This window comes from Helicoverpa armigera, chromosome 20 (genome assembly GCF_030705265.1).
Source record: "Helicoverpa armigera isolate CAAS_96S chromosome 20, ASM3070526v1, whole genome shotgun sequence".
In the NCBI taxonomy this organism is placed as follows: domain Eukaryota; kingdom Metazoa; phylum Arthropoda; class Insecta; order Lepidoptera; family Noctuidae; genus Helicoverpa; species Helicoverpa armigera.
The window spans coordinates 7,074,684-7,090,987 of NC_087139.1; the positions used below are offsets into that span (position 1 = coordinate 7,074,684).

Below are 16,304 nucleotides of genomic sequence, written 5' to 3' on the forward strand. Positions count from 1 at the left end.
TAATTTAATTTAACAGAAGCACACTTGGTAAAATGACAGATGCGTATTTTAATAACTAAGGGTGGGTGTACTATTTAACTACCTACATATAACGATAACCAAACCATAATCAGCCGTGAAATTGCCGCTCAGTTTTACTCTACTTTAAATTTTAGTTTTAGTCTAACCTACACTGAACAGAAAACATATTTCTCAATTGTAGTCCAAATAAGCAAAACAACATAAACTCTTTAACCGACTGCTTGCAGTAAGTTGCGAAGTTGCAGTCGGTGCAGCTATAAACCGTGATGCATTGCTCGCTGGCTGCAGCCGAACACGCATAAGACGGATAGCGACTGATTGTGAAAATAGGAAATCGAATTAAGTATATGAACTTTTATATCCTTACTGTATGTAGTATTATAAAGCTGAAGACTTTGTAGGTTTGATTGAATACGAATGACCATTAACTGTGTCTGATTTGAAAAAAAAAACTGTTACGGAGGAACCCGATAGGTTACGGGTTGGTTATTCTCATGGAACGGTTTAGCTTAGCTAGCTAGCTAGGTGATATAACACCATTGGATACTTAATTAGTTAGTCTAAATTAAATTAATTAGTCTAAATACCTAGTTGTCTTATTCCAGGAAATATATTTTTAACCCATTTAATTAGTCTTCATATGACTAAGTTTGACAGACACGCATGTAATAGCAATTGACAGTGACACTAATGTGATGTGACGTGATTTATGGAATAAGTTAACATAAACGTCACACTTTGATATAATAGTTGAGTCAATATTAATTACGGAGTCAATACTCATTAGGTATATTAATTCTATATAAGATAAGTTATAGGTGATTCCTAATTACGCATTTAGGTACAATTATATATAGAGGGCAGATACGTGACAATTACAATTAAATGATTATTAAGTATTATTTACTAACAACATAGCCACCCTTAGTCGCTCCTTGTAAAGCACTGGTACTTAGTTACATCCGGTTAGACTGGAAGCCGACCTCAACATAGGTGGGAAAATGGCTCGGAGGATGATGATTTACTAACAACATGACAATCTTTACACCGAATTATGTACCTACATAAAAATCACTCGCTAGTTTATCTGATTCTGATAATAATTTTTTGCTGTGTTCTGAATCAAAATCAAAATCAAAAGTCATTTATTCAAAGTAGGCTGAAAATCAGCACTTTTTGAACGTCAAATCTACAAAAGACAGCCCCCAAAACGCCCGCCCTTCACCACTTCCTATGTGTTTTTGCTGGGAAGAAGAAGTGGTGGAACAAACTCCCCAGCAACACAATTCTGTCTGTATGGTTTGAAGAACCGTATACAAAAAAATAAATAAAAATATTACTCAAAATTATACACATAAATTTGTATAAAAAAAAGCAAGTAAACATGTAATCATGTTAGCTAGTACACACCTTACCCATACCTATTGCTCAAGCAGCTACAAAAAAAAAATATATAATGTGTAAAAAAAACAAAAAAAAAGAGAGAACATAAGGCCTCCATTCAGTGAAAATAGGTATAGTTTTTGGGCGTACCTACCGACATGTGAAACACGATGTGTTTTTATATATATAAAAAAAATAAACAAATTTACAACATAAACAATGAAAACGGTGAACTAGGACTACTGTTCAAATCAAAAGTCATACACATTATATTACGGGTCAAGAAATATGTAGTCAGCAAGACGACCTGGTACCACAAGCAGCACCCGTTCACGATCATAACGCGAGGATCAGCCATCGCCCCCCTCGCACATTTTTGAGGGAGGGAGGCAACCCGACCACCGACGCTACCGCAAGCAATACCGTCTAAGGGAGCATGACGACTTGCAACCACATAACAAGAAAACAGTTAATACTAATAGATTCACAGTCGCTAGTAAACCATTTACAAAATTGCGAAACAACCCACCGTGAAAACAGTACGATGGTGGTAATCTGTCAGAATACATACAAAAATGGAAAATGTCACGTATAAAATTAAAATAAATCACATCAACTATCAATGATAACTCTTGAAGCTGTCTGGTGTTTAACATGAGGACCAACTACTCTTATCGTTTAAGTAATCATTAACAGTATAGTAGGCTTTCTTCGACAGAATAGATTTGACTTGGACTTTAAATTTATCAAATGGCAATTCTAATAACGACTGAGGAAGTTTATTATAAAATCGTATACCTATATCGTATATCTACAACTAGCAGTCAGGAGAAAATTAAAAAAAAAAATACTTAAGAAAATTACTCCTAATGATTTCTTAATACGGGAAGTAGTTCTCTCGGCACGGGGGTCAAAACCTCAGGGTACAGCTAGTATTTTATACTTATTCCTGTCTACAATGTAGTTGATAAAAATTTCATAAATATCAATTTAAACGAGCGTGTTTTTCTCGTAAATAATATAAAACCGTCCCTTTGAGCACGTGCGTTATGTTTTTTACAAATTTTTCATTTAAAAAGTTGCCCGGCAAAGTGGAAATGCTTTGCACAAGGTATTTATAATAATACGTTGCCTTTGTATGTTTTTTTTTTTATTATTTTCACAACAGAGAGCAGTGATATTAAAATTAAGTAATCTATAGTTTTTCCCTACTATTTTTAGAATAGATTCCCAGTAGAACCGGTCGCAGCTGAGTGCCAGTGTTGAGCATGAAACGACTGCCTATCTAACCTCATCAAACTAGTTACTTGGGCAAAACGATACCCCTTGGTAAGATTGGTTGTCGGACAGTCTGGGATCTGACTGTTCAAGATGTAGGTACAAGTAACGATCGCGATCCACTTGTTTTATGCCCAGACTTGCAATTCCTACACTCTAAAAGTTTGTATACTTAGGTACTCACAGAAAATCTAGAGCCTGAGAAAGGACACAGACAGCTGTTTATCCGAGTGCGGGAAGTAGGTTACCTCGAGACGCGGAGAACATTTCTCCGTAATATTCACACAATCCTACAGCTTGACATTGCATTAAAACTTTAGAAACTCCATTTGAATGTAAAGTTTGCTCAGCAGGTTGAGCAAACGCATGCAAAACTTGCTTAATGCTTCATCTTATTATACTAAAATCGTTAAATACTTTCTACTTATGCTAAATGCGATGTAAGAAAGTATATTTATTTAAGAATTACAAAATTACAATATATTATAAACAAGGCAAAACTTCAGAGGTAGAATTTCTTGTCTATGATGATGATGATGATGTTCTCCTAGCCGATTGTCGGCTACGGCGGCTGTTCTCATGTAAGGAGATTAGCCAACTACGCATGACATATTATAGTGCACGAGCATTTGCGCAGACACAGGTGCACTCACTATTCCTTAACTCTCATAGCCCGATGGGACGGCAATCCGACACGACCGGAGAGAGATCAGGCTCAGGACCGACATTTACGTGCTCTCCGATGCACGGGTGTATCAATCACCAGCTTCCAGGCTCCGGGCTGCTTTGTGAAAGTCTTCTAAAACCCACAAAGCGATTTCGGCCCGACTCGGGAATCGAACCCGAGACCTCGTGCTCAGCAGCCGCACTTGCGACAGCTAGACCAGCGAGGATCCAATCCGATTCTTGTCTATACTAATATTATAAAGAGGAAAACTTTGTTTGTTTGGTTGTAATGAATAGGCTCAAAAACTCCTGGACCGTTTTTTAAAATTCTTTCACCAATCGAAAGCTATGTTATCCACGAGTAAAATAGGCTATATTTTATCCCGGTACGGGCAGTAGTTACCACGGGACGCGGGTAAAACTAGTTAAGGTAAGGTAAGCTAGTTGATATAAAGTAATAATTATAAGTTTAAACGAGATTTAAATCCTTTCATATAGCGCAAATACTTATCGTTAATTATAAATTATCCAAACTAATATTATAAATGCGAAAGTAACTCTGTCTGTCTGTCTGTCTGTCTTTCTGTCTGTCTGTCTGTCTTTCTGTCTGTCTGTCTGTCTTTTCTTCACGCCTAAACTACTGAACCGATTTGTGTGAAATTTGGTACAGACATAGTTTGAAACTTGCGAAAGGACATAGGATAGTTTTTATTACAAAAAAAATAAAAATAAAATTATTCCGGACATATAGCGCCATCTATTGGTCAAATCAAAAATCTGCTGGTAGTCACTATTCCACGCGAACGAAGTTGCGGGCAAAAGCTAGTTTATAATATCTTATAACAATCAGTAGTAGAGAAAATTTTTACTGGAAAATAACTCGACACTTCATATTTCTCGATGAGAAAGTCGTAATTATGTTTATGATAACTTTATTAACTAAGTAATATAATTGTATGTAATTGAAAATACTATTTTATAATAGAAAATAAAGCTTCTTATTGAAGGTTGATGTTATACATTAATTAATCTTTTGGTCATGCTGTTCTTCGTAATTGGTTATTAAACGATAAATATTGAATGAGAACCTTTCACCCTTCGAGTGTGTTAAAATTCGATAGTAGGTACCTTGTTAAGCCCTAGTAGTCTACAGTCTTAATATTTGTATGTTAAATTATAAATCTACTTCGTTATCATCAAACTTCTATTGGTTTCATAACAAATTAATGAGCTTTATATCAGCACTACTTATAACTGAGCCACATGCAGAGCATATTGCAGGTCTCTGTGGACATTAATATGCAACACCAATTACTGCATATTGCATTCAAATAAGATTTCGACACGACGCCGCCGGCTCCGACTGTACGATATAAATTATATCGTTATTGCTCATGATAGCTGAGGGTTAGATTAATACAATGATATTAAAAGTTGCAAAATATGTTAGTGGCGAATTTAGAAGTTAAGAAAATTAATACCTACTTACACAAAAACGTAAAAGGCATAGGCCCTTTCTATGTAAACTACAGTTCAGAAGTCTTGTCGAAATGTGTTTAATTAGCTGTGAGATGTCAATAAATATAATCTCTTAAACAAGCTAATCCTACTTTAACTATTTAACATGCGTCTGTATCGAGTCAATTTAATTTTTCTTTAATACGAGTTAGCAAAAACACTTTCCTAAGTAGTACAAAAAGGTTAGAAGCTAAATTATCAATTTTGCCTTTCTCAGCTGGTATTTTAACGCATCAGAAATGCTTGAAAAATATTTAGATTGATGCCTCGCTGCCAAAATAACTTAAAGGGAAAAGTGTGCGAAAAAGTCAATAAAAGAGGATTAAGTATTAATACGCAAATTGAAGCTCGAAGTGCCTATCGACGATTTGTGCTGCGAGCGAGCGTAACTGCCAGTAAAAGAGATTTACGAGGCGTCTTGATACCCACTCAATATTCAGCAGAAAGCTGTATTTTTTGATTGTGAAGAATTCATGTATAATTTTTTCAAAAAAGTCCTTGAACAACGCGGAAATCCAAGGACAGTACTGCTTTGAGGACGTAGAACATCAATGAAAACAGTATGAAATCCAACGTAATATTTATAACGTATAAAAAGCGAGCTCAGGCTTTTTCTGAAAGCAGGTTAATCCTTTGTGTGGCGTAAAATATCCTATGGAGTACCCCGAAAGCGGATGCCCATTGTGGCCAGCGTTGAGCTTTGTCGTTCTCATCTGCCACGCTATTATACGTACAAGATATCTTTTTACTTATATTTCATTTTTTTATGTTGTCGTAAACATATAGTGGAGAGCATTAAATAAATTCATTACTTATATACCCGGTCCCCGATCTTTAGGTATCTAAATGGACCCGGCTATCATTTGAACATCTTTGGCGGTCTTTGCAGGTAGTCAGAAGCTAGAAAGTCTGATTACCAGTCCTTCCGACCAGCTGTCGACCCCAAGGTAGTTGGTAAAAGAATAAGCATAATATGATAATGATGATTTGATTGAGGTGTTATAATAAAGCTTGCACATATTAAATTAACATTAAACCTTTCTTAAAAGATAAATAGCTGTTTATACTTCAAACAGTACTAGATTTCTTTGTTTTTAATCCACACTATAATATGCATAACGTTGAAAGAAAACATCTATATCAGGTACTCAAGAGATGCTCAGATGGAAGTAGTATGGATTACTTCTCGTCTCAGGGGATGCTGTGTGACGCGAACACAGAGGAAAGGTGATTGAGTTACCTGTAATGTATGTACGAGTAACAGAATGAGTTTTCTTCAAATACATTGTGTTTTAACAAGAGTAGAGTTTATTGTTTTGGTTTTGCCAAACTGTTTCAGTTGAATAAAGCAAGCCATTTAAAGGAGAGAGGACGCGAAAGAAAAAACTCGTACTAAATGATTAAATAATAAATTCATATTTTTCTGCATATTATATTTTAGTACACTACTTGACATTAGCAGGTAGTCCTTGCATTAAATTTCACTGTTCCTGTTAAGCTAGAATAATTGACTTACTTGAAAGTATTTACCGTCTCGTTGATAAATCCTCAACATTCTGATTCCGCACCAAATTGAACAGTTTTACGAAATATAGTGTGTGTAGCTTCCGAAAAATAAGATCCGTGGAGAGTAGCACCGGCAAACTTCAAACAAAACGAAATGTATTGTGTCTGCTAAACTTGTGACAGTAAGCCTTCACAATTGATTGTCCTGAAACATATCTCCCGCATTCGGTAAAGCTGTTCGTTGAACTAAGGGAGCCGAACTTTATGTTCGAAACTAATATATCTGTACCTACTAATATAATAAATAGGAATCATTTGTTTGATTGTATTCTCACCGACCTGCATGTCGATTCTATAAAATATCATAACTCACTTCGACATCACTCTCACTTCGACTTCGATCTAAAGGTAGAATTCCGTGGACGCGACAATAGTCAACCTATGAAAATGTATGGCACCGTTGCCGAGGCCCGTGACAGTCGCGCGCGGCCGACGAATTTCGTAAGCTGCTCGCGGCATTGTCAACAATTTAATTCTGGTTTTACTAAAATTCTATAGATGTTATTAAGCGCTAGACCATGTTGAGAAGCGTACGGCCGCCAGCGGCTCACGAAATTCGTCGTCCGCGCGCGACTGTCGCGGCCCTCGACAGCGGTGCCATACATTTTCATAGGTTGACTTTTGTCGCGCGCGGCTGCGACAATCGCGACCCACGGAATTCTACCTTAAAGTTTCGTGATTGACATTGTCAAACTACACTAGCGCTTCACTATCGAGCGTGTTGACAAGTTGAACTAAATTAAAGTCGAGATTTTGACAGATCTGCCAAAATCTGTCTATCTATAGGGAGGTAGGGAGAGATGGGCAGTTGGGACATGATCAAATCAGATTAAAGGGGGTCCTTTTATTCTGATTTGATCATAGTTTTTTTTTTTATTGGGTAGTTTACGTTACCAACTGGTAACGGTGTTCATCCATAGACTATCTGTCATTTCTGTGAGTTGTCAAGAACAAACACTCGTAAAAGTACTTAAATATTTTGTTGCGATTTTTTTTTTATAAACTAAGTCAAAAGTGTCCAATGCTCCCTATGGTAGGGAGGCTTGGACATACCATGTAATGTATAATTTGTAAATTTTTGTTCTTCTTCTTCAGTGAAAATTTGTGAGGTTATAAATCTGCGCTAAAAATCCTTTATAGAATCTTGTTTCAGGTACCGTTGCCAACTTGATCTAGGGACTCCATATTTATCAGCTGTTAATTTTATTTTTTAACCTTTTGATACCTCTTGTATTGCTCGTTATATTAAATCTTTAGGAATTTCCCGTCGCAAACCATTCTTTTAACCCCGACGCAAAACGACGGGGTGTTGTATATCAAGGTCATCAGCTCGTTTGTTAGGTGTGATAGGAATGTTACACGCTCAGTTTACTTGCAAGCATATGTGGGATCTAAAATTTGAAATACTAATGTCTTCTGGAACCACTGAGCTGGTCTGCTGTTAGGACACGAAGATAGGTAACCCTGAACTGCCTTTTAGTAAACCCATCGAGTTTGGGCTCGTTTAATTTGTCTTGACTAGTTTTCTTCATGTTTCTAATTGACGAGAACCTAATTCTGGAAATGGGATGTGGCGGATGAAACCCTAGAATGATATATAACCCTGGATCAACAAAGGTCCATCTTTATTGTTTCTCAATCTGTGCAATTCTCCCAGAGCCAGTTTGTCATGAGGATTGTTAAACAGCTTCCTTTGGCTGAGATCGCATTAGCGAACCCATCATAAAAGAAGGAAACATTAAGGAGCTCCTTTAAAAACCATGAAATAAAATAAAATTATAAATTAAAAAACCCCGACCCAAAAAGTACGCAATTATTATGACAAAATGTTATAAACGATAAACCCTATAAAAAGCAAAAAGTAACTTTAAACACTACGTAAGTACCAACTAAAGCATGTCAGACTAAACAAAATTTTGACGTGTCGACGGTTTTATTTAAACCGTTTAAATATCTCGTAATGTTGAAACTGATTGTAATTTTTAGGATAGCTCTTTGATTTTATCTAGCCAAACATAAGAAATGGCAATAAAAGTTGATTATCTGTAAAATCTGATTTTTTATGCAATAAATGTGAAAAAGTGCCCATCGCTCCCCTACCTCCCCTAAAGTATGAAATGACATTACGAATCGAAGTGAAATGCGAGTTGTTGATCGAGTTTTATAGAATCCCAATACTGAAAGTACCTACTTAATGAAACGATTCTGAAAATAGATTTCGTTTATTGTGTGTATGTACCTACTTTGGCTGATGATACACATATTTAACATACCTATTGACATTATCTTGAAATCAAGGATTGAGTTCCGAAATAAATAACTTTTTAAATTTGTTTGCTCATCATCCCAATTTATGTTCAAGCTGAAATCAGGAATGTCGTATATTTTTATTGGTTAAGGAAAAATGGTTCCGCAATCAATTTTGTTTGTCTGTGAATTGGACGAAATTGACAATAATGTTATGTAAGCATAATAATTGAAATTTTTCGAAAGGCTTTACTTATTCTGCTAACGATTCATTTTCTTGCTTATTGATATGAATACAACAGAAGCAGCTTTTCATTTTCCTTATTTATTCTTATTTCCTATTGTACGATACATTATTTTTTTGCATATAATTAAAAAATATGTTTTTTATAGGTAGGTACCTCAAAAACTTGATTTGATAATAACAAAAGTCTTAATATTAATGGACTTTACTGGGAAATCTCCCGCCTGGATATCTGTGTATGACTTTTATTCTCTCGTCATAGAATAAGCTTTGGCCACATAGGTATCTGTGTTCCCAAAGAGTTGAGTGTCCTCGAAACGAGCCTTTTAGCCAACCTTTATAAAAACTTCACAAAACAAAGCTCTTCCAATCAAATATCAGGATAGAATGAAAGTTACATCCGATTGAATTCCTAGATTTGTTCTGTTGTTTGCAACCATTACAGAAATTATACCTACTTTTATATATGTAACTATATATTGAAGCGGCTTCGATTCTTTGATTAGAACTAGGATAATAAGATTAAGATTTTTACTTTCGGCGGTTCTAGTCAACTTTCTTAAGTGAGTAGATTTATTTTTCACTTTCCCCTTTTTCTTTGTATCAAAGAAAGTTTCATAAACTTCTGTATCCGACTACTTCCGAAGTAAATAGCTCTTCTTTTATTATAACAGTAACATCATTTAAATAAAACCCCGTTGTGTTACTTGTTTTATTGTTCATAAACAATGCTAGCCTGTCGGGAACTTTTGCCAAAGCAAACAATTAATAAATTCTTCGAAAAATGATACTGGAAATGTTTTTGTTCTATGTTAAAATATCCATGTAAATATGATGTCCATATTGTATGGAATAAAGACAATAAACATCGGTTTTATTTTCAGTACGTTATTACCTAAAGCCCCGAAAATACCTAGCGCGTATACCTATCCAAAATTATTCCTTAATGAAAAATTCAAAATTATTATTTGCAACCTTGATTTGAATTTGCACTTTACTATTAACAAAATAATTGAGCAGAGCCTACAGCAAGCTTGAAACGTTCTATCTCATTAGAATCAGGCCTGCAGAACATACGAAAACTGATGTTAGTTACTGACTTTGCTACTTCAAAGTTAGTTACACGAATAACCACTAGGCTCTCTTGATTTTGGTACTGGATATTCAATATACTCGTACGTATACACGTAACATAAGGGTAGTTTAAGAACCTCGGGCAAGAGTAAGTACTTAAACAACTTAAAACAACAACTTAAAAAAATAAACATAATATTTTACAGTGTGCCTGCACCTGCTTGGCATGAGAATAAAACACACACAGATGTAATCTAAATTCCTGAAGCATGTCGGTGCATAACTTCGTAGATTTTATATTCTGAAATCAGATTCCTCTGCTGTCATAGTGGTTGGAAATATTTCACGAAGACCGCAGCGCCGGAGTCAACGCAGCGCTGCAATATATCACGGACGTGTTTCAGCGTAGTTTTTATATCTCTTCCGCACATACGTACTCGGTTTCATTTATACGTATTGTTCAGAAATAGGACACTGGAAACTGTAGCTAAGTGGAGTTATCTAGACGCATGGGAGGCTGTCCAGGATATATTATGCCTAATCCTCAGTGGTTGAATTGATAGAACTGTAGGTAGTGTATTTTTCTTTAGCAAATCATACTTTTATTATATTTTATAGCAAGCGAGAAAACGAGTTTGAAAAGGAAACGACTTTTAGCACGCGCCCCTAACACAATATTGTCCAAGAAATAATAAAGTTATGAAGGTAAGGAAAAAGTCTGTCGGAACTTGTGTTGTACCGTTTTCGGGCAATCTAATATCGCTCCGTGGAGGGCTGAACTTCGTCACGCTCCAAATTAATTTGATATAAAAACAAGAGGAGCACTTACAAAATCTGTACTCTTCTCAATAGCGGTGAAGTAGGTATCATCAATGGACCTCTACATTGTAAAATTTCATTTAAAAAATCTCTTACGTAAATTAACAATTTAAGGGATATAATAACATTTTTGTAGGCATGGAAAATACGTGATAAATATACCTATGACTTATTGTGTGCCAAGCCTTAATAGCGCACCAAAGACGTTTAATTTTCTTCAAATATTGAAGGTCTTTATTAAGCTGTAACCATTAAGTTAAGTCTTAAAAAGTGTTGAGGAGGGTCAATCACTTGGATTAACGGCTGTTATAAAGACAGATGAGGTACACATTAATCACCGAGTGGACAGTTAAAGTAACGGAGGGACATCTAATAAATGACTTCATTTTAGTCTCTGTCCTCAGCCCATTTACTTTTTTCCACATAAGTAATGATAGCTTTTTTATTACAAACGTTCAGTAGACTGTAATTCGTTTGAGACATATGCCCTGTTGGCCTGTCATTACCCATCTCACTAGACGATTAGTGAGGGCCACGCGATGTTCATTCAGTTACTTAAGTTGTGCCTAATTTGATGGAAGTAATATTTGTGTGAATGACCTTTAGAAACTTATGTTTTACAGTATCGTTTCTTTTTTATTTGAATTGGCCTACGTCGAAGAGCAAACATGTGTATTAAATATTCCAGTTGACATGTGATTAATATTTTTTTTCTCATTGTTCTAGGCTCAGCATGCGCCGCCTCCTCAGCCTCACGCTGCTCAGCCTCGCAGCGGAGCACGTGCGTGCGCAGGAGCGCGACAGTGAGCACCAAGGCCCGCAGCCCTGTGGAGGCCATCTCAAGGCCGCAGTAGGCACCATCACCACACCAAACTTCCCTAATCCCTTCCCCGTTCCTATCAAGTGCAAGTGGATCATCGAACACGACATAGTGAATGGGACGATATCGATATACTTCACTCAGCAGTACACCACCAGTGGGCTGACCTTCACGGAGTACATGTACTATGACGAGACGTACAAGTTGGGGGAGAGGAGAGCGCTCACTGTCACTGAGGAGAACATCACCAGGATCAAGTGGCTGCAGGTATGTGCTATTTAAATATGTAAGGTAAAAGTGTATTTTCAGCAAATTTATTTTACCAAAAAAAGATATTATATTTCTGATAATCTTCAAAAATGTAGCAGTGATTTAACCATTACACACAGCAAGTAGGTACAGGACCGACCGACAAATAGTCCTAGATTTATGTTATGACGAGGTGCAAGTTGCTGCGCCGAGTGGCTCACTGTGGGAAGCGAGTTAATAATGTATATTATTTACTGTAATTATTCAACGGAACGAGGTTGTCGTCGACTGTACTGCGGCTGTAACGAGGAAATAATGCTGTTGACTACGAAACAGTTCTTATTTAAAACGTGGTATAAATCGCTACGTATTTTTCATTGCGGAACACTATCTTTACAGTTTCTCGTTATATGACCAAATAAGCTAGAAATACCAGCATTTTTTTTGTTAATTTGGTTATGCCATAATCTACTTATTATGTCATAATCTATACTAGTCAAACAACTATGCGCACCACCCGAAAGTTGGGCCTTAATAATTTCACGATATTATCACTAAAACTAGCACACAACTAAGCAAAATGTACTTGCACAAATAGAACACAACAATTCGGATACCTCAATTTTACGTTGTGTATTTATTATTAGAATCCCGAATTTGATTACAATAGTGTTAGCTACATATGTGTCGAGTGTCAACTGTGTGTTGAGCGCGACACAAATCACTCCGCGCTGCGCGTCACATACATGAAGCCGCAAACGAAATGTTAAGCTGCACGCATTCCATTAATTAGGATGTTTTATTTAACGTTGGCTGTAGCTCTGTTATATAAGCGTATCTTGTTATTTCAATACAACTACTTTCAACTTCCTGTAATCCGTAAAACTAAATCATGGTCTCTTATTTAAAAACATTTTGTAATAACTCTCATTTTGAACTATGACATTCCCTTTCCTGACAAAATAAAGGACTATGAAGCACACGGAATCCGATTTTTATTGTGACACGAACAATTAAAAATATAAAACCAACTTTAATAAAACCTTCAAACAATAAAGTCTCAAAGAAAAATAGTCCGATGTATCACCAGTTCCGTCTAGCTCCAGGAAAGAGGAGCCATAACGTAATATAATTGTGAGATGCAGGCAATAGTAATTTCCTGTTAAACAGCAGCTGACTGAGACGGAGCACAAAGCCAGGAATGTCGGATGTGAGCCCGCGGCCACGGACCGACCCTGCTTTAATTCTGATCATATATACGAGGACTCTTATTGTAAAAGTTTTTCTCTTTTCACTAATACTTAAAATGAGTTTTGGAGAACATATTATATTGTTCTCGTCTTAATTTATTTTTCATTCCGTAAATTACTAGCTGTTTCCCGCATTTTCAGCCGTATCCTGGAGGAACTTCTTTCCGGACCCGCATAAAATATAGTCTATATCGTTAGTTCGGTACAAACAAAATAAACTTAGATTTGTACTTGGTAAATATTCTCACGAAACAATTTATTTTTTGAATGACTTTCCTAACTTGAAAGTTGAAATGAAAAACTTAAACTTATGTAATTTGCTTTCGATAACTTGCAACTTTAATGATTTTACTTTATTTTTAAGACTTTAAAAATATTGTGTGTCAAAGAATGCATTAATTTACAGTTTGCCAACTTTTTCTGATAAATAACTAAAACTTTTAATTGCTACATTAAAAAGTAAACGAAAAAAATACAAATTGTTACAAAAAATACAAAGTTAAGTAGTAATCAGAATATTCCATTTGAATTCGTTGCTCGTTTGAAAAATAAAGCGGACAGCTTGACCTTATGCAACAAATAATTTATTAGAGCGGGTTTTTCGGTTTCCAAAAACGAAATCCGCTCCGTATCAGCTGCAGCTGAAATAGGCTGCGAGCACCGAGCTGTGACGTCACGCTATTGAAAAACATGGACGCGTGACGCGGGTTGAAACCAAATCAAATATTGACTGTGGGAATGTCCCGGTGTATCGCATGCTGGCCCCAAACCGATATATCTAACCCAAAACCTTTTAACACACTTTTATAAAGTTTTAACGAATATATAACGAGTGTCACTCATGAATAAATTGATTGATTGGAGCGATTGATTTGAGTAGCCTTGTGAATCAATCTGTGTGATGGATAGTCGAACGTTTGCAACTATTTGTAGTCGATTCTAACATCTAAATCTATAAAATTTTACTGAGTTGGAGGAAAACTGTACTTTCAATGAAAATAATGATTACATCGGCATTGTGAGAAAACTTCGTCCATACCGACTGTACAGAGGATGAGTTATGCAGTCCATTAGCATATTCAGCTCGGTTCCTCTTACGAGAACGAGCTCGGAATCTCAGACGTGACGAGAATGTTTATGTCTCCTCAGGCTGCGTCTTCATTGACGCGAATCATTTTGTACGTATTGTGTTCTTGTTGCATAATTTTGTAATATAAATTACTTTGTGGTTCATAAGCAATGTAAGGATGAATAAGATCGTTTGTTACAGTTTCACGCTAAAACTGTTTAACCAATTGAGATTAATTCGGATTATAAAAATATACCCAGAACTTTGAATAAACCTTTGAATGAGATAACCTAATGTTTACCCAGGTGCAAGACGTTATTTACTTACTCGGAACGGGGTGGAAGTGGAGGATTATTACTCTTATACATTAGATTACAATAAGGCAGAAATATTAGAAATCTTGCTGACATGAATGTGTATTCGGTGCGCGGGTGGGTAAGTAGCTTCAAACGTAGGCAATAAATCTCACTAACTCTGTATCCGATAGCGGCCTATTATAGTTTCCTAGAAATGTTGGTAATAAGTTTCGTATTGATCAATATAAGTTTGATTCCTCCCTAATATTTACGCAATGACTTGGAAATAAACAAAACAGAATTTATTATTCTAAACTCAACTAAGGTATTCGCACGTTTCGCTTTAAAGCAAATTATTTACACATCCCATGCAATTTTATATGGAGCATAATGGTGAAATTAGAGCTTATGTGGGCTTTCCAGGTAATTCGTGTCACATAGTGTGTCTGAATGACGAGGCTGACGACTGATGGGCGCTGAGGCTGCGATTGGCATTCAATTAGGTCGGGTAGGTAATAGCACGCCGGACAAATGTGTGCTATGTACACTGTGTCCTTGTCTGTTCTACTTAGGGTAGATATTTTCGCACGAAAATAGATGAGCCGCACCGGAGATGGTTCACTTGTTTTCTTGAACCGATACTAATTACCTCACAGAAAAAATATCAAGTATTTATTGCAGCAGTTTTCTAGTGATTTAACCATAGTTAAAATGAGCAAAACCCTACTCGGTGGCTAAGTTTACCCTCTGAAATAACCCATTTAAGGTCTTGATTTGAGGTGAGAAAATATTTTATTTAAATGTCGTATAATATTTTACATGAAGTCCGTTATAAATACTTTTACAAGCGAGTTTTTTACAACGCGCGGAGCTATGAAAGAAACTAAAGCTAGTAGCTACAATATCCTTCAGTAAATTATAAACAGATCTAAATCACCGGTCGGACTAAAAGTGTTTGAGAACAAAACCAGGAAAGTAAACCCGGGCGCGGAACACAATTGAGCAGGTTTAGCTGCTTTTTGTTCTGTTATTTCACGGCTTTGAATATCGGCTTCTGTTCGCGTCGCACTTGATCTTACTGCTTTGTTTATGCACGAACAACTGAATACTTTATTTATCGCCGACTTTTGCAGGGTTTCGTTGTATTTTTGCTAATATCAGAGAGAACAGACCACTACCAAATAATTGTCTATATTGGATTGGAATTGACGACAGTGAATAGCCGTTACTTTCCCCTTGCCATTTATTTAAGGCCCATGTGTTAGCTTTAGCTAGCTTACACTAGCGACTATAAACAAATATGAAAAAAATGTTATATACACCAAATATATACAGAATTAATTCAGAAAAGGCAACTACATTCCTGAAACCCAATTACACGTTCCCTGAGGCGTTTTCTTTTCTTTTTTGCCTCAAATAATTGTACGTTATAACAAAGTATTCCAGTCTGTAACAAATTAAATCAACCCTGAAAAACAATTTTCCTAAAGATTTTCTTACGATATTCGTTGGAAAGAGTTGATTTCTTTTATTTTTCCTTTCCCGTTTTTTCAAGAATGTTACGTGATTTTGACAGGGGTCAAGCGGCTGCGACCCTCGTCACTTGGCACAAAATGTCATTGAGTGCGTGCGAGATGTTTCAGAAAACTTAAAGATAAAGTTGTAGTGACTCTCGAAATTATTATTAGATGTTAATCAGGTTAAATTAGCTTGTTTAAGATTTAATGCAAAATCTTAATAATAAGAATTTTGACCCTTTTCACTTGCGGGGACTTTGACCCTTTGACCACTCAACTGTAGTGCT

At 36.1% G+C, this 16,304-nt stretch overlaps 1 protein-coding gene across 5 annotated transcripts in view; it reads left to right on the forward strand.

Moving 5' to 3' along the window:
- LOC110373469 (uncharacterized) overlaps nucleotides 1-16,304 on the forward strand; it is a 141,006-nt gene that overhangs the window by 65,119 nt on the left and 59,583 nt on the right. For all 5 annotated transcript variants that reach the window (XR_010277454.1, XM_064039610.1, XM_064039611.1 and 2 more), the window contains one exon: nucleotides 11,543-11,903. Coding sequence is in view for 4 of the 5 variants with exons in the window: in XM_064039610.1 (XP_063895680.1) it covers nucleotides 11,543-11,903 (361 nt within the window). In the remaining variant the exon portion in view is untranslated. The remainder of the gene's footprint in view (nucleotides 1-11,542; nucleotides 11,904-16,304) is intronic.